Below are 26,628 nucleotides of genomic sequence, written 5' to 3' on the forward strand. Positions count from 1 at the left end.
GAGAATGTTGAATTAGGAGAAAGATTAGATCATGCGAAGGCTTTAGTTTTCATATTCATATTGTATGATTCTTTGAAAATCTTTCTTGCATCATTCTTGTGTTTCTTGAAAAGAAAAAGACAGTTGTTTAAAGATTGGATATTTTCATAAATCTCGTGCATGAACATTCATATTAGACTAGGACGTCTTATGAGCTAGGTTTTATTCTTTGATCTTTATTGTAATATCCGAGTATTAAGTACTCATTCATAACTCAAAGCATTGTTAATTCAAGGATTGGGAAAATCCTAGCTGTGGTTAGGTGAGGTGTTCTTCACACAAAGACTTGTAGGTCTTGGGATAAAGAGCGATACCTTGGCTGGGGCCGAATCGCGGTAAGAAAGGTTTTCTTGGAGGCGGTTTTGGGAAAGGTCAAACCAAGGATGACGAAGTTCTTTGGGTTCCAAGAAATGAGCTTTTGAGTCTTGTAATTAGAAGCGTGTATGTAACGTACATTGTGTTCTATAGTGAAGAAGGAAAATCTTCCAGATCAGAGGGGAGGACTGGATGTAGTTTTAAAGTGGACAACAAAACGAACTAGGATAAAATCTCTGCGCAATCTTTTCTATCATTTTCTCTTTTATATTTCAAGATGTTTTAATGCAAGTTTGGAGCTGATATTTTGCATGCTTATACCTTGTCATATTCTTGTTAATCTTGCATGAAAGTATCTGTTGTATATATGTTTGTGTGTTGGTTAATAACTGTGCAAGTTGCTGTTCTGATCATTCTGGTTCTGTTTAGATTTAATCGATTAAGCCCACTGGTTAATCGATTAACTGGACATTTTTCAGCAAATGTGTAAAAACCAGAAAAGTGGAACTTGAGCTCCGCCACACCTATTCAACCCCCCTTCTAGGTGTGCCTAGGCCATTGATACCTAACAACCCAGAGATGGATGGAAAAAGCTGCTGCAAGAACATGGACATGTGTCGTCCTGTGGTTGGTTAGATATGGATGGTGGCACTGTGCTGTAATGCAGGCGCGTGTACTAGATCGGAGTTGGGAGTGCATTGTGTGTGCACGCGTCTACACGGAGCAGTATGCACCCTCCTATGTTTCGCGTGATTATTGGCTGGACGGTGAGTGCACTACATATAGACTAAGCACGGCTTCACTGGAACGCTACATCGGAATAAGATGCGTGGATTGTGTGTGCACATGTCTACGTGAAGGGACGTGGACGTGCCTGCGTGTCACGATCTCGTGCATCCAGTGGAGGTCTACCAAAGCAGTATGCACATCCAACTGTGGTGGATTCAGATGCACGGTGCTAACGCAGGACCGAATGTATTGGATCTGTTTTCACTCTGTGCAGTTTTTTTGGCACATTTCTCTATGAAATATGTTTTTTAGCAACTAAGAGAAGAAAACCTCTCTTAATCTAAACTCCTATTTATAAAAGAAATTTTAAACTTAATCTAATCCTAATAATTTACTAACTAAATAAATCTCCACCAAACCATAATCCCAGATTTTTTGGGATCTAAACCAATCCACTAATTCATCTTTCACTTGGTGCTTTATTTTTATTTTTTCAATTTATTTATTCCATAAACCTAATTATATATATTTTAATTACTTTTTATATCCTATAAATTCTGAAAAAATTAAAATTAATTTTGTCTGAATTTTTTCAATTTTTAAAAATTGCATTTCAGAAAAAACAAAAACAAAAAATTATTTTTTGTTTATTTAAATTCGAAATAAATCATATAAATTAATAAAAAATAGTTTTAATTATTTATTATTTATTTAAAATTGAAATTTCAAAAAAATAATAAAATCATTTATTAACCATTTCTTTTTCTTATTTTAAGATAAAATTGTATGGGTTTTTAGAAGCCCACTTCCACTTTATTTTTTGTTTTGAGTTTGATTAAATTTCTTTTTGAGAAAAAGATGAAAGTTTATACACATATTTATTTTTAAAAACTCATTTGTTTAATTGATTTATTTTTAGAAGCTATTTATTTATAAAATAATAATATTGGATTTTTTTGTGGACAGACAAAAATTAGTATTCACACTTATGATATTAGATTTCCTCATAAAAAATCTAATCATTAAAGATGAACTTATTTTTGTAGCTTTAGATGACGAGATTCAATATAAGTACACAATATTTATAATATAGTATGTTTTGTTTGATTTAATTATATTTATTACTATTTTTTATTTAAGAAATTACATTTATTTATCTTATCAATGTAGTCAATATAAAATATATATATATATATAATTAAAGATGATTTATATAAGTTTAAAAATGATGAGTAATAATATAATTTTACTCAAACTATATTATATATCTATTTGACTGTTTTCCTTCTTATCCATTATTTATGACTTAGCCAATTCTGCATTCCCAACTCCATCCAATGCAATATGAGAGTGATGCCCATTTGTTGAAGAGAGAGAATTGCATGGAGATGAAATCATGCTGAGATAACTAATAAATTTTTGATAACAAATTAATATTTTAATTTTTATTAATTTAATCTTAAATTATATTATCAAAAATTATAAAATATAATTGTTTTCAAATATGACATGTAATATGTATCTTTATATACATTTTTTTTTGTTTAAACAATTACTTGTATTAATTGGTGCATCCTTATTAAGCTCATGTGGGATAACCACATTTAATGAGTCCTATCTTTCAACCATTGCTAGTTTTCTTCTCAATAAAGAAATGGTTACAAGGGCATGCCAAACTATATACGTGGTCACATTTGTATGTTACAAACTGTAAAATGTGAAGGGACAGATAGAGAGAGAGGAGTCACACAGTATATACGTGATAACATTATCTATAATATAATATATGATGAATGATATACAAATAAAAAACTTCGATATTATCCATAAATATTAAACTCTAATTATGATTGATTTGAGTTATACTATTATTTATATGAGAAAAAGATGTATGTAACAATAATGTAAGAAGTTTTTAACATTGTTATTATATTATTTATCATTCATATTTAATGATTATTTATTTTTCAATAAAAGTAATACAAATAAATGATATATAATATGTATTATCTATATATAAATCTTTATAATGATAATACATAGATATTGCATTATATTTTGGTTGGTTGAGAGTATGTTGTACATTTTTTCTTACTTTTTTTAGCAATGGAGCTATTTTTATTTCTTGTAATGATATTTAATCATGAATTTATGATGTAATAGATTATGAATTACAAGTATAAAGATATATTTTATTTCATGTTCTAGTTTAATTAAATGGGTTCATTAAATATTAAAAATAAAATTAAAAAGTTTTGAAGAATAATCCCACAAGTATCTTCGCATTAGAGACAATCATGTTTGAGCCAGGAACATCCACATGTATGTGGGGCTAACTCTTCCAATAAATATTTTTTTCATCCATAAGACTCGAACCCGAAACCTTACTTACGAGGAATCAAACATGTACCACTTGAATCAACACCCGTTAGTTTCAAGAATAACTTTGATGAAGAAAAAAGTAATTAAGTCTTAAATTAGCTAATGAATCAAACTCAAACCTTGTTATTTCTTTGTTAGGCCCTATGTTTTGGTTTTATCCTTTTTAATCACGTGTATTGTTAAATTTAATAATATAAACTTAAACTTTAATCTTGAATAAATAAGACAAGTTTGTCTTTTTCTATCACATGTAAGTTTGAGCTTTTAAGTGCTCCACTTTATTGGACTCATTTACACCTCCACTCTTTAATGAATTATAATATATTAATGTGAAAAAATTTATGCCCAGACATATATTGGACTCATATTTGAAGATATTTGTATTTATATTTTTGTATTTATATTTTTGTATTATTATTTATAATTAAATTTTAATTAGAATTAAATTTTTAATGTATTAATCAAATTTTATCATTTGTCTTATACATGTACATACTATCCACACACTTCTTTCTTTAATTTATTTACCAAAGTATAACTCCTTTTCCATTTTTCTTATAAAATTAGATAATATGTATATATATTGTTACTATATTATTCATAATTCTTTTGTATTAATTAATTTTTTTGAGAGTATATGATAATTAAACATGAATAGTAAATAACGCAATGATAATATATAAAACTCATATATTATCGATGTATATATTTTTTTTATGTAAAAATAATATTTTCTGAAATACAAATATCATTGTTAGCTTCGGTTTCGACATTAAATGTTGCCACCAACAACTATCTGCACCAATTAATTGCTCCATAAAATGAAACTCATACTTTTAATCTCGTCCACTCTAAAATTCAACTAAGAACTAAGCCTCAAACATGAGTAGAACTTGTTAAGATATGTTCATTGTGATCATTCCCTATACCAGTTACCATAATATAGGTTCTTTAGCTCCAATCACTTCTTCTTGTTCATGCCAAAACTAAACCCTTCCACAAGAGGCTCTTTTTGCATGAGACAACTCTCATAACTCTTAAAACCCTCTTCAACCATCACTCTCTTTCAGTCAACATTCTCAACAGGCATTTCTCATTTCATCTCTCACACTTTTCTTTACTCCTGCTACAACCCTTTTTCTTTCTACACAATATCTATTCCTTTTATCCATTATATATTATATTCTTCCTGATTCATTTCCAAAGTCCATAGCATCAATATATTTGGCTTTCCATAATCATTCTCTGATAATCTTCTTTCCCTTTTAAAATATTTATTTACCTTTTTCTCTAGTACTTCTTTTCTACAAAATTTTAAGCTATTTAGACCATATTGTATTGAAGCCAAAAAGGTGTTATATAGGTTTGAAGAAATATGAGAAACTCTGAAGCAACTCATGTAGCTATGGAAATAGAGGCAAGTAAACCAACAGGGAATGTAACAACACTTCCAGGGTTGAGTCCTTTGAGTGAAACAATTTGGAGAGAAAAGACAGACACAGAAATAATTGGAGATGTTTCAGCAAGGCTAACATGGAAGGATCTAACTGTGATGGTTACCCTTAGCAATGGAGAAACTCAGAATGTTTTGGAAGGTTTAACTGGTTATGCTGAACCTGGTACCTTCACTGCTCTCATGGGACCCTCAGGTTCTGGAAAATCTACTCTTCTTGATGCTCTTTCTAGTCGCCTAGCTGCAAATGCTTTTCTCTCAGGCACCATTCTTCTCAATGGTCGCAAAGCCAAACTCTCTTTTGGCACTGCAGTGAGTCTCTTTCTCTTCTACTTAATGATTTCTTTTATTACACCAAAGTTTTGACACCTCTTTGTACACATTTATCTTTATATTTTACATTTTTATTTTTTTTATTCACGTTCCTCTATAATTCACAGGGAAAAACATTAAACACCTTATTATGCCAACTTTTTTTTATACATAATACACTACATTTCTTTTATTCCTCTTGTTTGCATAAAATATAACTTGTGTGACTATGTTTCAGTGGAAGAAAAGAGTTACATAAATCATGAACTTACTTGATTCATAACATGACATAAAAACCTCCATAACCAAATAGCAGACTTGTTTATTGTCATCTTTATTTGTTTAAAATAAGATGTTGAGTTTCATCTTAAAAACATGACTAAAAATCATGTGCATAATACATATTTCAAGCTTTAGGGACACTTTTGTGATATTTATGATTATGTTTTAAAAGAATTATTAGTTTTCTATAGTGTACACATCTGTATTAGTTCAGAATTCCAATTTCCAAACAAAGAAGCTTTCATTTCTAAGAGGTGTATTTATTATTTTGAGAGGTAGTATATAATTTCTTTTTCATAAAAATTAACTTGTTTTTCATTTCTTGATACCTCCACCAATTAAATGTCCATGAGCAATAAATAGAAAACTGTTACAATATTTATAAAACTATTTAAGTACCTTCACCATACAACTTAAACTCTCATAAATGACTCATGCTACCTACCTTCCATGGTCTTTGATTTCCTTAGATCTTGTTTGGTTTTGAACTTCTGATAGTAACTTTGGTAGGTTCATATATCTAACATCAAAATAAATACCCATATAGTTAGTTAGATATAAAACTTACAACTTTTGCAAAATATTTTGTCCTTAGTATACTATATACTTTTTGCTCAATTGATGTTATTTCCTAACTTGATCAATTGAACTTATTAGGCTTATGTGACACAAGATGACAACCTAATTGGTACCTTAACGGTACGAGAAACAATTTCATACTCAGCAAGGCTTCGTTTGCCTGATAAGATGCCATGGTCAGATAAAAGAGCTTTAGTTGAGAGTACTATAGTTGCAATGGGTCTTCAAGATTGTGCTGATACAGTGATTGGAAACTGGCACTTGCGTGGGATCAGTGGTGGGGAGAAGAGAAGGGTTAGCATTGCTTTGGAAATCTTGATGAGGCCTAGATTGCTTTTCCTTGATGAACCAACTAGTGGCCTAGACAGGTTGGTTGTTTTTTTTCTGTATAACCAAAAGTTTTATGTGACCCGACTAAGGTATTAATCCATTTTGGGGTGAGCGACTATCTATTTGAACAAGTGTTACTTACATAAATCGAAACATTTATCTTGATCTTAGAATCTATTTGGATACATTGAGACTTGCACTAAAAGACAACACATTGTTGGTATTGTTATACATCACTATCATGTGCATTTATTTTGCATGTTCAAGTGTTTACATCTTAAATTTGGACAACCCCACATGAATAAATTCAAGTACAGTCTCCTAAACTATATGTTTTTTCCTGGGCATTCTTAACCTTAACCAATAGACTCGAGTTAATAAATCGAAAGTAAAACTTTTTATTGTTAATAGTATAACTTCTGAACTGTAAGTATACAAAATAAGTAAATATAATAGTATAACTTATGATATAAATGGGTTGCGTTTTCTGACAAATTTTATGTGTATTGGTGACTTGGTGTGTGGTTAGAAGTTTTGAGTTCTGGATACCTATTCAAAGATAATATAGAACACTAATTAAGTCTTAAACTTTCTTCTTGCAATATATCTGTAATATAACTTTCTTCTTACAATATATTTGTAGTAAAATTCATTTTTTAATTTATATCTTCAGTTGTTTTACTTAGCCATAAAATTAATTGTTGTTCATCTTCTAAGAAATGCTAATGGTTTCTATTGTCTCCTATTGTTTAAGTTTGTAAATAAGTTCACCTCAGTTCATATCTTAATTAGCTGAGAATTATGTTCTTGTGGCAGTGCTTCTGCTTTCTTTGTAACACAAACACTACGTGCTTTAGCAAGAGATGGGAGAACTGTGATAGCTTCTATTCATCAACCTAGCAGTGAAGTGTTTGAACTATTTGACCAATTGTACTTACTTTCTGGTGGCAAAACTGTTTATTTTGGCCAAGCTTCTGAAGCATATGAGGTAATAATTACCTCATTTCTCAGTTTTTACTCTTATGTAAAGTTTCTTCAATGTTCAGTTTTTGGTATTAATTATTGTAACTTGTAAGTGATGTTGTCTGCAGTTCTTTGCACAAGCTGGCTTTCCATGTCCTGCTTTGAGGAACCCATCAGATCATTTCCTTAGATGTGTAAATTCTGACTTTGACAAAGTCAAGAGCACTCTTAAAGGGTCCATGAAACTAAGGGTACTTACCTTTTCTTCTTTATGACTCAAGTTTACTTTTCAATTATCAAGTACCATATAGTCATTAATAACTAGCCATATATCAACAAAGCCTTAGTCTAATAGTGTAAGATGCTAGTGGATCCTCAAGTCTATACTAGGCTAAAGATCAACGACTCAATTCTTGAGATCGACACTTGTTGGGAGGGGTAGCCACACCCCCCGAAAGAGAATAGTTTCTTCCCACAAGGTGAGGGGATACCACTGTAAGCCGTAACTGAGATGATACAAGAGGAGTGGAGTTATTAGAATATAAATGTATTATGGCAGCATGAGTTTAATTACCAACAAGATGTTGGTATAGTGGTGTAAGGCTCCGCTAGATCCCCAGGATGACCAAAAGGTCAAAGGTTCGATTCCTGTGAGCGTTGTTGAGAGGGATTGCCACGAACCCCGAAAGAGATTAATTTCTTACTCAAAATTTATATGTTTGTCAATATTTACTTTGAACCTTGCCTTTTCAGTTTGAGGGAAGTGATGATCCCCTAGACAAGATCACTACTGCTGAAGCTATAAGAACTCTTCTTGACTTCTACCGCACTTCTCAGCAATCTTATGCTGCAAGACAAAAAGTTGATGAGATATCCAAAGTTGTAAGTGTTTTCTAATGATGAGTTCTTATTGTTGATAGTAAATTCATCAAACTTAGCAATGATATAAGCATTCTCTTTCTTTTTCTTACTCATTTTATGATATTATGTCTATGCAAACAAATTCTGCAGAAGGGAACTGTTCTTGATGCAGGAGGAAGTCAAGCTAGTTTCTTCATGCAGTCTTACATCTTAACCAAACGCTCATTCATCAACATGTCAAGAGATTTTGGTTACTATTGGCTTAGGCTTGTTATCTACATTGTGGTTACTCTTTGCATTGGTACAATTTATTTGAATGTGGGAACAGGCTACAACTCAATTCTGGTACTTCAATTTATTATTTTATAGTAACTAAACTTGTATGGCATCAACATCAATTTAAGATTTGAGAAAAAAATAGCATTTTTATAGCAATAATGAGTTTACATGCATTATATCTGCATAAGTTTGATAACAAAGTTAACTATGTGTTTTCTTTTTTCTAGGCAAGGGGTTCATGTGCTTCTTTTGTATTTGGTTTTGTCACCTTCATGTCAATTGGTGGATTTCCTTCATTTGTTGAAGATATGAAGGCAAGTTTTGTTCCTTATGTAACCTTTAGTCACAAACATTATACAAACTGTGTAATAATGACAATGTTGTTATGACACTATTAATTGCAGGTTTTTCAAAGGGAGAGGCTTAATGGACACTATGGTGTCCTTGGATTTGTCATCAGCAACACGATATCTGCGACGCCGTTCCTGATATTGATCACGTTTCTCTCCGGAACAATTTGTTACTTCATGGTTCGCCTGCATCCTGGTTTTTGGCATTACCTGTTCTTTGTGCTGTGCCTTTATGCCAGTGTCACAGTGGTCGAAAGCTTAATGATGGCAATTGCTAGTGTTGTTCCTAACTTCCTCATGGGCATCATAATTGGAGCAGGAATTCAGGTATGCACATGATAATCAAAGCATACATTAAAATATGATCTACCTAAGTATTTTACCACACATGGTTATTTGATGACAGATTTATGTGGTTAGTGATTATTACTTAAGTTTAGGTACAAAGTTAATAGGTAGTTACATCCATAGTATTACTCACACATGCATATGACTGCCTAACTGGTTATTGGTTGTTAGTTAATTTGATTAGTGATTAGTTAGATAAATATGTGATTGGTGGTTTGTTACTATCTCTAGTCTATATAAGAATGGATTAGGCTTGTATAGTTGAGTTACATGATATGTCAAAATTCTAACATATGCTCAATTGTTTGTCATGAATTCTACTTAGCCATAACTAATAAATGCTTTTTCTTTCTCTACTTCATTAATTTCAGGGTATATTCATGTTGGTCTCTGGGTACTTTAGGCTCCCACATGATATCCCAAAGCCAGTTTGGCGCTACCCAATGTCATATATCAGTTTCCACTTTTGGGCATTACAGGTATGAATAATAACTGTTATATTCTCATTGTTCAAACTTGAAGGGCACATGTCCAATTTGGTGGTAAAAATAATGGATATTCTTTCAGGGGCAATACCAAAATGATCTGAAGGGCTTGATATTCGACAACCAGACACCCGACCTTCCAAAGATACCAGGTGAATATATCCTTGAGTATGTGTTCCAGATTGATGTCAATAGATCGAAGTGGATAGACTTAAGTGTTATCTTGAGCATGATCATTATCTATCGCATTATCTTCTTCATCATGATCAAAATCAATGAGGATGTGACCCCTTGGGTTAGAGGGTACTTAGCTAGGAGAAGAATGCAACAGAAGAGTGGAGCTCAGAATACAACTATTGCACCTGATGTTCTCACTCAATCACCATCTCTGAGAACCTACATTTCCAATCAAACAAAAAATGGCACTTCCAGAAGTTAGAGTGAAGAAAAGCTTTTCCAAATGAACAAAAATGAACTTTGCAAAGCTTGGATGAACAATGAAGCTTTCAATATTAACTAGAATTAGCTAATAGCTTTTATATATAATTTTAAATTCTTATGATTTTTATACATTCTTGGTCTGGCTTCCACACCATAGAAGATGGTGAGCTGAAAAGACATTCTGGAGTGTTTATCATTGACATCAAAGCCTTTAAGTTTGTAATTTTTCTGACCAAATCTGCAATATCTATGTATTTGTTATTTTTCTTCAAAATTATCCTAAGGTTATTTGGAGGCCATTGTTGGATTCAATTAACACCAACAAAGAAAAACTATTCAGTCAAGAAAATACTAACTTTTTCAATATCCATAAGGACCATATGCACATGTTCGGCACTAGAGTTTGATTGTATATTCCTCTTGCTTGTGGAATGTCACAGTCAAGAGCATTTAGTTAGAAGTTTCAATAGAGAAACTTTGCTGTCAAAACAAATGCCTATGTCCTATTAGAAGTAGTCTTACATTCAAAAGTTCTGAGAACACTTCTTAATTATTAGAGATGTACTTGTGTTTGTAAAATAACTAGTTCATATGGTTGGTGAGTATTTACAAACATCTCATTATTTAATAGTTAGTTTGTTTATCAGCTATATTTTTGTCTAGCTATTCTCTTTTGGAGACAATCTTGTTTGAGTCAGAAATATTCATAACATAATATATTTTTCATACACAAAACTTGAACTCAAATCTTTGCTTAAGAAAAAGAAATACATATTGGTCTATATAAGCTAATGATAGGCATATTTATTGGAAATACTGAATAAGAGGAAGTTACATGATGGTGCACTTTGAACCATTTATTACACAGAAAAGTAGTGCTTATTATACACATATTGCACATCGTTCAGAAAGGCCTAAGATTGAAGAATTTATTGCATGGTCCAACCATTTTGCACACATCAAGGATCTGGATGAACCAATAATTTCTCCTAAGATCGGGAAAACACCCCGAAAATTGGATTAATATTAGTAAAACCACCATCCACTGCCAAATTGTGGCCACTAATATACTTGGACTCATCACTAGCCAAAAAGAGTGCAGCTTGTGCTACATCTTCTTCTTGCAGTGCAACCCCTTCAAGGTTAGAATAAACACTTGAGCAACCATCATCATCTAGTTTGAAGAACTCTCTTGCAAACTCATTAGCAATGAAATAAGGAGACAAGCCATTTACCCTTATGCCAAATTTTCCAAGCTCAGCCGCTGTATTCTTTGTGAGACCCACTAAGCCATGTTTAGAGCTAGTGTATGCATGAGTTGCAACCCCTCCAACACTTGAAGCTACACTTCCAACCATTATTATGCTACCCTTTTTGGCTGGGATCATTACTCTAGCTGCATGCTTAGTTCCCAAGAAAGGGCCAGTGAGGTTTACACTAAGATTACGTTCAAAATCAGTCACGTCATTGTCAACAATGCTGGGTTTAGCATCATCTGTTATTACAGCATTGTTCACAAATATGTCAAGCTTTTTATACTTGGATATAGTTGTGTTAACTGCGTTTTCAACATCTTTTTCCTTTGATACATCACAGTGTACATAGGATGCAAACTCAGTTCCAATTGTTTCAACTAATGCTTGCCCTAATTGATCTCTAATGTCTACAATTACTACCTTTGCCCCATGCTTGCAGAAGAGCTTTGCCATGCACGCACCAATTCCCCTAGCTCCACCGGTGATCAGAGCCACCTTTCCTTCTAGTCTGTAAAAGATGCCAAGGTGCCGAATAATTTAAGTGTAAGCTAATGGTATCTAATTACATATTTTTCTAACCAATTACAAAATTGACACATGAAAACATGAAATAACACTTTTTTGCAACATAAGATGTTCACCCCTATATTTAATAGCACAAGACAAACTCATCATTAAAATCGGTATTGTCTTAATTATAATCGAATTACTAATATCATACTTAAAGAACTCAAGGGAGTCCTAAGGTGATCTTAGGGGTGAGCATGAGTTAGGTTGGGATGCGTTAAGGCTTGTCCTTATTCGGTCCTAAATGTTGGTCGAGTCACTTTTTTGAACCCGAACCTAGATCCGAAGCTAATCCGATCCTAAATATTGACCGAGTCAATCTTTAAAACCGAACCCGACTCTAGACCTAATTAAATATAATTTTAGATAAAGTTTTCTCAATACTATTTATTATTATGAATATATAATTTGATATATGTATATATAATGAAAAATTACAAAATCAATAATATTTTCAACAAAAAATGACATTTGTCTGTACACGTTTGAATAGAGACATATATAAACATGATGAGTGAGTCACCACAAGACAGGTCGAGACGAGTCATGTTTAGTCTTTATCTAACCCATGAAAAAATTACAGAATTAATGATACTTTCAACAAAAATGTGATATTTGTCTGTACACATTTGAATAGAGACATATATAAACATGATGAGTGTTCTATCTCAGTCATAACCGAGCAATTACCCGTCAGACCCGAGCATGACATTCACTATATCCCGCATAATCCCAGTTGCCCGCCTCAAGTAGACCCGCTAGTAAAGGAAGCCATAAATGCTCCTAACACATTATTGACACATCTGATCCATCATTTAATGCGTCTCTGACCCATATTTAATGCGCCTCTGACTCGCCTCCGATGTCAGATAATAGGTCGCCTGCCACGCCGCCTGCACATTCCACCTGCCCCCGACAAATCGACAAGGACATATCCGTAGGTCAAAGTAAGGACGACCAGAGTACGTCCTTTATACCCGTTAGATGTTGGCCAATGACCAGATGTCATCTCAACACTTCATAAGCTCTATAAATAGAAGAGACCATATAGGAAGTATAATTAATTCTCATTCCTTCATTCATTGCTACACTTATTGCTCTAACTTCTCTCTTATTTACTCCCCTTCTCTCTCTAAGAATACTCTACTGACTTGATCGTCAGAGAGCCTTTTCAGGTACCTCCTCCGGCAGGTCCAGACGATCATCCGACCATCCGTCCTCAACTCCCGACCAACCACTCTTAACAGCAAAAAACAATGAGTGAGTGACCATGGGATGGGTCAGGACGGCTCATGCTTGATCTTTACACAACTCTAAATATTGATCGGGTCTAATCTTTGAATCCAACCTTAGACTCGATCCTATTTAGGTCCGATCATGATCGGACTATACCAGATGAGCAGGTAGGGTCGGGTCTTGCTCACCCCTAGGTGGTCTGATGGTTATTAGGTAAAGAGTTAAAGGAATGATGAAGTGAAAGAGTTTGTGGCATGGAGTCTAATCCATGAAAAACTAAAAAAAGAGTTATAAGGTGGTTCGATAGTTAGGGTGAAGAGTTGGAGTGAAGGGGTTGAAGATCCGAGTCTCACTTATGACAAATTTAATTTTTTTTGAAATTATAAGATGATTTGATAGTTAGGGTAAATGGTTGAAAGGAATGAAATTGATGGTTCAAGTCTTACTCACAACAAATACCAATATAATAATTTGCCAACAAAAGGAACTCAATATTTATCAATTATGTGCTTCGTCGTTAGTATTTAAGCATTTGAATTAAGTATGCTAGATTAATAGAACAATTGATCCAATATTAATTAATTAATAATCAACTATTCCAAGTAATAATAATTTTATTGAACTAATAGTCTAATACATCAAACTTGATGCAGCAAATTAATGTACCAACAGGTCTAATATTTTATTACCTGCAATTGTGCTGGATGTTGCTTATATGAAAATTATTCATTTGAGAAAAAATATTATATTATCCTTCACTTGAGTTTTATATAGTTTTAAATTGTGTCATTCTAACTAATTGATTCCTGTTTTGTTTCAGAACAGAGTTGTACCTATATAAGCGCTTGGATATTAAAGAAAAATGTATCTTGAATATCAAAGTAGGAACATCATATGTTCATTTATATTTTTATATAGTTTTGAAATGCATGTATATACCAACAAGATAACAAGTAATGATAAATAGAAATAATGTATATAATATTGAATATGATGGTTAAAATTATTCAAATAAAAAGAGTTTGACTTTATGATTACCCAATCTTGTGTGGATCATTTCCAGTATCCTAGAGGTCCAATCTCTTTTTGTTGTAAAGAGATGCATACATGTAGCACATAAAATTAAATAAAAGTGTATTTAATTTATTAAGGATTGAAATTCATTTTTATTAGGAGGTAAAAGATGTATTTATTAATCAAATGAAGAAATTACATCAAATATGAAATTCATTATTATTAAAAATATCTATTTTGAATTCTTTAATATACTGAAGGACAATTGATAGTAAAGTCCTAATTCTTATACTCATTATTGCCATGGAGCTTTTCATGGTATATATTAAGGTTATAAATTAATGTCAATCAACAATTTATTTTTAATTAAATCCATATTTATAAAAAAAGGAATATAGGAAGTGCATTACCATACATTGGTTTCACCCAAACATACTGCACAAGCCAGAGTTCATACCTTCTTGCAGCAAGTGGGAGTTGTGAAGAGCATGCCATATCAAAGAGAGTATTGTAAAATGATTGCTATAAAAGTTAAGAAGCAGAGATACTTCAATGCTATTTTGGAGTGTTGAAACAAAAAGCAAAACCTCCCTATCTTATATAGACAAAAAAAAAGTGTAGAAGAAGGTAAGCTGTACAAGGAAGTGTGTCAAATTAAAATAATTAACATATACTACTAGATTTTAATTAAATAATAAAGATGAAAAGATAAATGCACATAATTTTTTAAGGAATCATACAACCATTAATAAAATTTTAATTTAAGTCATCCATATATGATTACGAGATCTCAATTTATTGTTCTCACATTTTATATACGGAATCTTATCATTTGAGTTACTCCTACAAATTTAATGTATAAATATCAAACATTTCTAAGCTAAAGTCATTTTAAAAATATGCAATAATAATAATTTTTTTCAATATTTTAGGAGTCTACAAATAATAAAATAATAAAATGGTTCCTTTTTTATATGAGAAGATAATATTTACAATTGAAGTTATTTTTTATAGAATAAAATATCTCATTATATCAAAAGTTAAATTGTCTCTTTTAGTCACTAAAATTATGACATGTGTTATATATTTTTAGTTTTTAGAAATATTTTTATAAAAAAAACATAAAATAAGACATATCATAATGAGGAGGTATTTTATTATGTTTTTGAGATGCTTTGGATTATAAAATAATAAGATAGGGTATTTTTTTAGCATAGATATCAACATTATTGTTTGGGGCTAACACCTCACTTGTGTTGAAGGGAGTTGAGTTTGTGGGTCCAACCATGTACAAGTTAAATTAAGCTAAATTTTTTCCTGTCATTAAAAGTATAATATGTATTGTATTTTTTATTTCTAAGTATGAGAAGAGTGTAGAACTAATATTCTAATTATCTTGCATATAGTAGAATGTTTTTCGAAGATTGTCCCATTGTTTTTCTCTTAACATTTAAGGATTTTCCACGCAAAATTTTGATGTTCTTCTTTTATTTTATTTGCTTTGCACAATTTATTTATGTTGCCATGTTGAATTTGTATATCTATTTTCATCTAATCTATTGTGATGCTCACTACCATATCATAATAAATATTTAATTTAAACTATGAATTAATCTCAAATTCCAACAAAATTAATATCACAATGGATGCATCACAATATAAAATGTAGTAGTACATATTTAATTAGTTCATGTTACTCTCTAACAAATTTCATGTGAAGACACGTTGGTTCAAGTGGTACATGTTTGATTCCCCTTAAGCAATAACCTGGGTTCGAGTCTTGTGGATGGAAAAAATGCTCGTTGGGAGAGTTAGTCTCACTTACATGTGGATGTTCCCGGCTCGGAAATGATTACCTCCAGTGCAATGATAGATGTGGGAAACAAAAAAATTCATGTAAAGAAAATTGGCAAAATAATGATTCTCGGGTCGTCTTTTTATATTCAGGTATCTTTCACTTTATGAAAAATGAATTAATTTTTTGTAGGGTGTATGACTGATTTTCTAAATAAATATTATCTTTAAAAATCAAATTTGTAACATTTTTATTTATATAAGAATGTAGTAAGACTTTACATCACTATACCATACCAATGTTTCATTTGTTCCCCCAATTGCAATGTATGAGTAAGAGTCATTTAAGACCCCATAAGCAAAAAAGAAACTATTTTTTATTCATAGTTGTAATTAATTATGTTATTATGTTGGCCTATACCTAACAGTTCCTTGTCGTATGCTTTTGTTTTTCTTCTTATGAAAGGTAGTTGTCTTTTTTCCAATGTGCATTTTAGTTTTTCTTAATCAATTAATCTCAAATAGATAAAAATGCACGGAATCATATGTGAGAAAAATAAACTCATTTTGGCTTTTAAAGTCAAAACAGAGGCAAGGTATTCAAAGTCAATATGAAGACCATTGGAAGATGCTCATCTTCATAATTAAATATAAGGAGAATTTTTTTTAAGAAATTTTAATTATTTTATTAAAAATAATTTAAAATCATAATAGTTAAAGGTTTTTATTTATAATTTGTTGCAATCCTGATCTAGTACCGATGATGATCCTCATCTCTCTATAAACACAGGCTTCATTCATAGCATTTTAAGCCTTAGTGTATCTATAACTTTTCGTATTGTATTTTGAGTATTTCTCATATTTTATATATAAAGATGTATATTATCATATTTCAAGAGTGTAATTGTTTTCTCCTTATAATATTTCTTCACTCAATGAAAACCTTATATTATTGATCGTGATTGTTTCTGTCATTATCATTTTTAGAGAATATTGAAAATATTAAATATTTTGTGTGACATTTTTCTCAATTTCTATTGTTAGTTGACTCATAAATAATAAAGAAATATTGACTCATATATTATTTGGATTTGTCTCCATAATATATCATGTTTTGTTTAACTTAATTGCGTTTATCACATTTTTTGTTTAAAATATTACACTTATTTCTTATGCAGGGGTGATCAGTGTAACGAAAGTATAAAAACTAGGGGAGGTTTATGTAGGTATAGAAAAGTGAGTGGTTTGTGTAATTTCACTAAAGCTTAGGGGTGTCAGTGTAATTTACTCTTCTTTTTATTTCAAAAACATGCTCCTTAAAAATATAAAGATTGTATTGATTTACAAGATATTTAATATTTTTCCTATTATACCTTTTTTCTTTATGTAGCCATTAAGTTTTGTTACACTATTTGTATGAATGAGGTGAAATCCTTTCTAGTATTGAACCTTCTAATATTAAAAAGTAGAGGAAAAATGAAATTTGGTGATTTTAAATATTATTTTTATAAGATAATTAAAATCTGAACCATCAAAACTTAGTAATGTCCCATCCAACACTAGAGATCAGATGAGCTATGAATCAACTAAGTATTAAATAAGGATGAACAAAAAAAAAACAATAAATATACTATTAAACTTATAAAGAGAACAAACGGATAAGAAAAATATTCATAAAAACAAATTAAAGTAAATATGGGGTGTACGTGAGGTGTGATATCCGAAAGAAGGAGTGAAGTGTAATAATGAAAAAGATGGATACAAATGAATTAAAGTAGATATGGGTGTTTTGATGTTTTCATTAATAAACGGGGTGTGATGTCTTATCCATGAGATGTAAAAAACTATGTTTATGACTTTACTAAGAGGTGTAATTAAATTGTGAGTAAGTGATAAATAGAATATACAAAGAGGGCAGATGATCCACACAAATATTTTGAGACAAAAGGAGTTCAGGTCTAGACTGATAAAAAAAACCAAAAAATCAGTACAAACAAAATTGAAAATTGCAAACAACCGAATTTTTTTAGATGGTATTAGACTAGTTCTTATAAAATCAATTAGTTCAATTCGATTTTTTTGTTTCAATTTCAAAAACTAGACCGATTCAGAATGAATTGATATCTATTACATACAAAAAGTAAGATTATTTCAATTATGAACCTAATTAACATTACAATTGTGGATAATATAAAGCTTACATTTTTCATACTTTCTAAATGCTAAATTGTTATTACTTATTACTTAATAGATTTTTATTCTTAAAGTTATATTGTGTGTTACCGATACTACTTTACTATTGTTTTTTTCCTGTTTTTATTTTACTTTTGTTACGGCTTTTACTTTTAGTGTTGATAAATATTACTAATATTCAATTAAATGTTTATGTAGACTGGTACTTCGAAGTTTTGGAGTAGACTTATTAGTTTTTTATGATTTTTCATATGAATTTAACACTTTAGAGATTGATAGAGGTCGTATCCGATGTAAATGTTATAACAATAAAAAATTGTAGTACTAGTAAGTGACTCATAGATCATCTCTCAAAGATTATGTTTCAAATAAAGATTCAAACACCTTATATTCACACACATGTTAGTTTTTTTGTTGTTGTTGAATGGTATGAACAATAATCAATTTCAGAAACAATAAATAAGTAATGTAATAAAATGACCAAATTTCTTTGGTTCGTTTGTTCACAACTCAATCCTCGATTTCAAAATATTATTTTCAGATTCCAACCATTAACTTTTGAATTTGTTGAGAATCAATTAACTAAGCGATAATCAATTCAAAGTTCCAAAACCTAAGCCTCTAACTAAGCTAAATCAGCATAAACATGAAACGATTAACAAATTCACACGAACTAAACATTCATACATTAGAGAATAAATTAATTAAGTGAAGATAAACTCACAAACTAGTTTCTGAGCAATGGAATTAAGCAAACCATATTCAGAAATAATATAGACGAAATCAACAATAAAAAAACCGAAAATGCATTAACAACAAAACTTCAAGAGTTATGATACATTTCCAAATAAATTTAGTCTAGAAATTTAGCATTCTATAGCAATGAAAGAGCAAAACCAAATTTGGGGAAGAAATATGAAACCCCAGCAGAGCAAAAGAGGGAAAACGAAAAATGTCTTATGTTTTAAAATGATGGAATGTAAAGTGCGTGTGTTTGGAATGGAGAATCCAAATTTAACCCATCTAAAACACATAAAACCGAAATGGGCCTAAACAATGGGTCAAAAACTAAATTACAACAAAAAATTCTACGATAAAAATACAATTTTCTCCTCAACACATATCCTTCACTTCTATAATGCCCAAAATGCCATTGATATTAAATATGATCTGAAAATGATAATAAATTTAATCAGACCAAATAATCCCAAATTAACTCATTTTAGAAATATTAGTTCAATAAAATCTAAAATACTAAACTATGTGAAACAAAGTCAATTAGGCACCAAGAATCATCAATCATGTTAAATTAAAGTTATGAATAGTGTATAATATATTATTCATTAGAGATATAATAAACTTGTTATTTTTTAAATAGACATGTTTTTTTTAATCTGATACTTTGAAAGTGTTTTAGAACTTTTATTTTTTATTTAAAAATCCGAGCACTAAATCCGCATATAAATTTTTAATCAAAATTTTTAGTGTAAGTCACACAAATTAAATTAGATCACATATTATTTATGTCTTCGAATCAGATGATTTTTTTGACTAAAATTTAATCCAATCTAACCACGTCCACCCCACATGGGCACTCTTTTATGACATTCTACTCAGAATGAGGAGAGGCAAATTTCTGTAGGTATGGTACTCTTTATTTTCTCTCTAACTTAATTTTTTCTCTTCTAGGCCAATTGATATAATTTTTTCCCTTAAATATATTTTCCTTATTTGATCATGGATGTTCAATTTAATCATTTATATATTATTGAATTTTTTTTTATCCTTCATTTAGTTTAAAAGTTTCAATATCGCCATTTAGTCATTTAGGTGTTAATTTTGTGGAATATTGTAAGAATAATTTTCTATCAACATTGTCTTTTGGGGCCTAGGGTCACCCATGTGTGGAGGGGATTGAGTTCAATTTCTCACCTTGGATACATTACAATATAATTGGGAGTACTACATATTTAATTAGCATGTTATGTATGAATAGGCAGAATAATGGTTCTCGGTTGTTATATATGAATAAAATCCTTTCACATTATGATTCAAGTGTCAATAAAATAAACTAACAGCATAAAATGTCAATTGACCTATTTTTTTAATGGCTATGCTGGCCTGTACCCACCAGCTCGTTGTCGTAACCTCTTTTTTTTTTAAAATTTTTCCACGCATATATTTTATAATAAGAATAAAAAAATACATAATATTTTATCCATTTTAATTTTTCTTAATCAATAAATTTGAAATATTTGAGATACATTGTATCATACATTTGTACGTGGGGTTGTACACATAAATCTTAGCTTATGGATGCATATTGTCCCCTGTATGCACAAGTTTAACCTTATGGACACACTTTGTCTATTTGGATGCACATTGTTGATCTAGACACATAAACCTGTGATGTTTTTATCGGCAAATATTAATATATTAATAATTGTTATAGGGTGAGATTCGAATCCTTAAACCTAATTTTACTCTATCCATTTTTCTTAACCATCAAACCACCTTATAATTATATTTGTTTTTAAATTTGCAATATATAAGACTCGAACCTACACTTTATTATTTAAACTTTTCACCTTAACCATTGACTCCTAGTTCTCAAGTTTTCTTCAACAGTTTTAAACTTTGGATGCATTGTCCAATTTATAGTTTGAGTGCATGTACGGTGTTCAATATCACTTGGTTTTATTTACATACCTTAACGATGTAAGCATAAAAACTTTGAACACATATTCACATGTTGAAATCATTGTCGTTTATTATTTGAACACATAATCAACACATAAAACATAGTCAAATTTGAATTATATCTCATCTCATTTATGTGATGTAAATTTAACCTTTGTCAACCATAAGAGATATAATTAATGTTCATCACAAAAATATTTTTGCACTAAGATTTTCCTTTACTACAGTTCACCTTTTTTATCCCTCCTATAGTGACCAACCAGGTGAGGAATACATATTAGTTGACTCATTTTTTATGTCTTATTGTATACTAGTTTAATAGAAAGTTATCACATATTTGAAAATAAAAAATAAAAAAAATGTAAAACAATATTTTTATGTTATTTGGTGAGATATAATTGACTTAAGATATGAAAATAGAAAATTTTGGAATCTGCCTAATAGAGCAAGGGATGATAACAACATATGTAGATGACAACTGAGCAGAGGTGTCGTGGCTTTCTGTGCAATTTTTAGGGGACCGATATTTGATCCAAATTAACATTATTATGGTATAATAAGATATCAAAAATTTCAAATGGAAAATGATTTGTCTTCCTTAAAATCTTCCTACAAATCTGTTGTGACACAAAGTAGAGATGTATTTAAACCTACACTTTGTTCTTTGTTGTAAACATATTATTAGGAAAATAATATATCATCTAAGAAAGTGATAGATGTCATAAAATAATATTTTGTTTATTGATAATTGGTTTATAATTATAAGTGACACATATCACTTTGTAGATAGAAAAATTTGTAGAAGAATATATCATTACTTATAGTATTAATAAAAAATGTTTTGTTAATAAATATCCAAAAATACTTTTTTAAGAAGAAAAAGGGAAAAAATAAAATTTGGATTAAAAAGTTGTGTAAATTAATTCACAAAATATTAAATTCATCATTTTCAACACAAAATTGCTCTTCTTAACAAAGAAGAACTCGAACTCATCTCGACTACTAGATTGAGGAATTGTTGCTTTTACACTTTTTTATGATGATTAAAATGATATTATATTTGTATCTAAAAGATAAAATCATCACAAAATGTTATTTTTCTCTTTTACTTTTCTTATATTATCCTCTAAAGTATTGGGGAAGATCTTCACTCATCTTAACATTCGCCTTAATTGAAACTCATGTTACTTTGATTTGTATCAACATTCTCCGATATTAAAAAGTTCAATAATAAATCTAAATCTAAATTCTAATATAGGACACTGCAAAAATCAAAGGTACAATTTTTTATTTTATTTTTTTAATTAAATAGATTACAAGCTTGGACTTTTATTCCTCTTCTCACATAGGAGAGTGAGTACCAGACTGTTGGACCACTTGGATTTCACTCTGAGTCCAGTATCACAGGAAGACTCAAGAGAGATATAAAACTACCTCCTAAATTTAAAGATTATCTTATATAATTAGGAGAAGATTATGATAAGATTATATTGTGTTATTTTTATATTTAATTTCCAAATAACTGGATTAAGATTATATTTCATCAATCCATAGATTAGATTTCAAGTACTATTTAAGTAATGTTAACCCTCATTCAAAAGGCATCAATAAAAATTACCTCTTTTTTATCATTCTTAGTTTTCCTTTAGTATATTAGAATTATTCACTGCTAGGGTATCACCCTCACATTGGTGCTTTCATTGTTGTTCTCATACCTCATAAACCTACTTCGTCTTCTTCATCTATACACTCTACCATGGAGGACACTTCCAATGCGATGGTTATAGAAAAATTGGCTGTTGTGCAGCAGAACATGAATGAACGATAGGATATATTTCAGGCGTCCATGGAAGCCTACATGGAAAGCACCCTTAATGGGTTAGTGGAAAAGATCGCAAGGTTAACCACAAACAAAACACAAACATCATCACCACCACCATATGGCTTTCAACCAACACCACCGCCATCATATGGCTCCCAACCAAGACCACCAACAACTCCATATGGTTGTGGATTGTTTCCATCACTAGGAAATATAAAACCTCCAAAATTACAACTACAACCATTTGATGGTACAGAACCACAAGATTGGTTAATCCAAGCAGAACAATATTTCAACTTATATCAAGTCGCTCCATTTCAACGCCTTGAACTCGTAACATTCTCAATGAAAGGAAACGCCTTAAGTTGGTATAAGTGGATGTTTCAGACCAATCAATTAACAAGTTGGGAAGGCTTTATAAAAGCTCTAGTGGCACGTTTTGGATCATCTACATTTGCAAATCCTCAAGCTGAACTATTTAAATTAAAACAAACTACTACAGTCACATATTACCAAACCAGATTTGAACGTCTCTCAAATCAAGTAGTCGGAATGACTCCTGAAATGTTGCTCAACTGTTTCTTATCTGGACTTCATCTAGAGATTGGACGCGAACTAGCAATTCAACAACCCTTTTCAGTGATTCATGCAATTGGGTTGGCAAAATTGGTGGAAAGTAAAATTGCTATGGCAAAGGCCACATCAAATCATTCATGGCACTCCCAAACAACTACAATAACCAGTCCCCAAGACTGCTGGACTTAATGGTGTTAGTCAAACTACATCGCACACTCTGCCCATAAAAAGACTCACTGCAACTCAAATGCAGGAACGACGCGCACATGGACTATGTTATAATTGCGATGAAAAGTTCATTCTAGGATACCGTTGCCAACCAAAGCAATTGCTCTTGATGGTGAGTGAGGAAGGTAGTGAGGGTCTAATTGCTAATGACCATAATTTACCAATGTTGGATGTAGAATGCATATCGCATGACATAGACCAGTCAGAAATTCTTCACTTCCACTTATCTGATCATGCTCTACAAGGTAACCCATCTCCAAAGACACTTAAATTTGAAGGCCAAAATTTTGGAGATACAGTGACTGTGTTAGTAGATATGGGTAGTTCACACAATGTTATGCAACCCTTAGTTGCACAATTTTTATAGCTACCTATTTGCCCAACCCCAAAGTTTCCAGTCATGGTAGGTAATGGTGAGCATATTTATTGTGCTGGATTATGTAAAGAAACTCCTATCAACCTACAACAACAATTATTTCACATTCCATTTTATCTTTTGCCAATACAAGGAGCTGATGTGGTATTAGGGATTGAATGGTTAAGTACTATAGGGCCAGTCACTTCAGATTTTGCCATTCCCTCTATGACATTCACATATGGCAATAAACTCATCACCTTAACCAGACAACACTCACCTTCACCAACATTATCCACCTTCCACCAACTCAAAAGACTAACACATACAGATGTTATTGCAGACATATTTTGTGTCATAGTCGCACCCACCCAAACACATTCACTAACAACACAAACAACCTATCTAGCCTTAACAGACCCAAACAATACTCACAATAAAGCTATCCAACCCATACTAAAGGAGTTTGAGTCAATCATCAGTACCCCAAAAGGATTATCACCACAAAGACCATATGATCATAAAATTGTCCTCCTACCTAACTCATCCCTAGTTAATGTTAAACCTTACCGATATCCTCACTCCCAAAAGGAAGCAATGGAAACTCTATTATCAGAAATGTTACAAGCTAGCATAGTAGTACCAAGTACTAGCCCATTTTCATCCCCCGTTTTACTAGTTCGAAAGAAAGATGGAACATGACATTTTTGTGTGGATTACCGCAGTTTGAATGCAATTACTATTAAAAATTGGTTTCCAATTCCTACTATTGATGAGCTCCTAGATGAATTAGCAACTGCTCATATTTTCTCAAAATTGATTTAAGATCTGGATACCATCAAATTAGATTGGACCCTGCCAACACTCACAAAACAACATTTCGGACAGTAGACGGGCATTATGAGTTCCTGATAATGCCCTTTGGCCTCACTAATGGGCCATCAACGTTTCAAGCTGCCATAAATGATTTATGATGACCATATCTTCGAAAATTTGTTCTCGTATTTTTTGATGATATATTAATCTACAACAAGACCTTGACTGAACATCTAACACACTTAAGGTTAATTTTAGCCTTATTAAGGGAGCCGAAATTTTTCGCAAAATTATCTAAATGTGTTTTTCGCGTGCATAGCGTGGATTACCTAAGACATATATTATCAGACGACGGTGTACAGCTAGACCCAGAAAAAATTCAAGCCATTGTTGAATGGCCAACACCAAAGTCGATCACGACCTTAAAGGGTTTCCTTGGCCTCACCGAGTTTTATCGACGGTTTATCAAACAATATGCCTCACATGCCGCTCCTCTAACAGATTTACTAAAGATATGAAGTTTTACATAGAGACATCAACCCAACATGCATTCAAAAATTTAAAACACATAATGACAAATGCTCAAGTACTAGCTCTACCAAACTTCACTATGACTTTTGATGTTGAAACAGACGCTTCAGAGATCGCCATTGGTGTTGTTTTATCCCAACAAGGTCACCCAATAGCATACTTCAGCAAAACAATATTTGCACGCATGCAAGCAGCATCAACATACGTTAGAGAAATGTATGCAGTAACAGAAGCTGTTAAAAAATGGAGACAAAATTTAATAGGCAGGCCCTTTAGAATTTTTACTCATCAACAAAGCCTAAAACATTTGATGAGTCAAACATTTCAGACTCCATAGCAGCAAAATGGGAAACCAAGGTACAAGACTTTGAGTATGAGATATTTTACCGTCCTGGCAAGGAAAATAAAGTTGCGGATGGACTATCCAGATGTCATACACCTGATGAAGCACTTTTGTTCAGCATCACTTCACTAGTACCTCTGTTGCTAGATGATCTCTGAAAATTCTACAACACACAAGACGAACAAAAATTAATTACTATGTTCATGAATGGTAAGCCACAAATAATAGATGGAGAGCAACATTCATAACTGAAAATTAATTACCAACTTTCTGCTCTACTATACAAACAGAATATTCATACCTGAAAATAATAGATGGAGAGCAACATTGATATCGGAGCTTCACACAACTCCAGCGGCAGGACACTCAGGGTTGAAATTGACTCTAGCTCGCCTGACTGCATCATTCTATTGGCCTGACATGTACAAGGATACAGAAAAATTCATCAAATGTTGTTTAATATGCCAACAAACTAAATATTTACCTCAAGCCAAAACTGGGTTACTGCAACCTCTCTCTGTACCACATAAAGTCTGGGAAGACATCTCAATGAATTTTATAACAAGTCTACCACGATCATTCGGTCATACAATCATTTGGGTAGTAGTGGACCACCTTACCAACTTTCTGCTCTACTATACAAACAAAATATTCATACCTGAAAATAATAGATGGAGAGCAACATTGATATCGGAGCTTCACACAACTCCAGCGGCAGGACACTCAGGGTTGAAATTGACTCTAGCTCGCCTGACTGCATCATTCTATTGGCCTGACATGTACAAGGATACAGAAAAATTCATCAAATGTTGTTTAATATGCCAACAAACTAAATATTTACCTCAAGCCAAAACTGGGTTACTGCAACCTCTCTCTGTACCACATAAAGTCTGGGAAGACATCTCAATGAATTTTATAACAAGTCTACCACGATCATTCGGTCATACAATCATTTGGGTAGTAGTGGACCACCTTACCAACTTTCTGCTCTACTATACAAACAGAATATTCATACATGAAAATAATAGATGGAGAGCAACATTGATATC

At 31.5% G+C, this 26,628-nt stretch overlaps 2 protein-coding genes across 2 annotated transcripts; one reads left to right on the plus strand and one right to left on the minus strand.

Annotated features, from left to right (window-relative positions):
* Positions 4,788-10,174, plus strand: LOC109347835 (ABC transporter G family member 11-like). Its single transcript, XM_019587922.1, has 10 exons — positions 4,788-5,230; positions 6,170-6,459; positions 7,238-7,409; positions 7,513-7,635; positions 8,138-8,266; positions 8,396-8,590; positions 8,752-8,838; positions 8,929-9,201; positions 9,594-9,701; positions 9,790-10,174. The coding sequence occupies exons 1-10, from the start codon at positions 4,841-4,843 to the stop codon at positions 10,144-10,146; spliced, it is 2,124 nt and encodes a 707-aa protein (XP_019443467.1). The 5' UTR covers positions 4,788-4,840; the 3' UTR covers positions 10,147-10,174.
* On the minus strand, positions 11,131-14,802 carry LOC109347836 (secoisolariciresinol dehydrogenase-like). Its single transcript, XM_019587923.1, has 2 exons — positions 14,679-14,802; positions 11,131-11,912 (listed from the first exon to the last, which is right to left on the minus strand). Exons 1-2 carry the CDS (start codon positions 14,714-14,716, stop codon positions 11,138-11,140), a joined length of 813 nt encoding a protein of 270 aa, XP_019443468.1. The 5' UTR covers positions 14,717-14,802; the 3' UTR covers positions 11,131-11,137.

Source organism: Lupinus angustifolius, chromosome LG05 (genome assembly GCF_001865875.1).
Source record: "Lupinus angustifolius cultivar Tanjil chromosome LG05, LupAngTanjil_v1.0, whole genome shotgun sequence".
Classification (NCBI taxonomy): domain Eukaryota; kingdom Viridiplantae; phylum Streptophyta; class Magnoliopsida; order Fabales; family Fabaceae; genus Lupinus; species Lupinus angustifolius.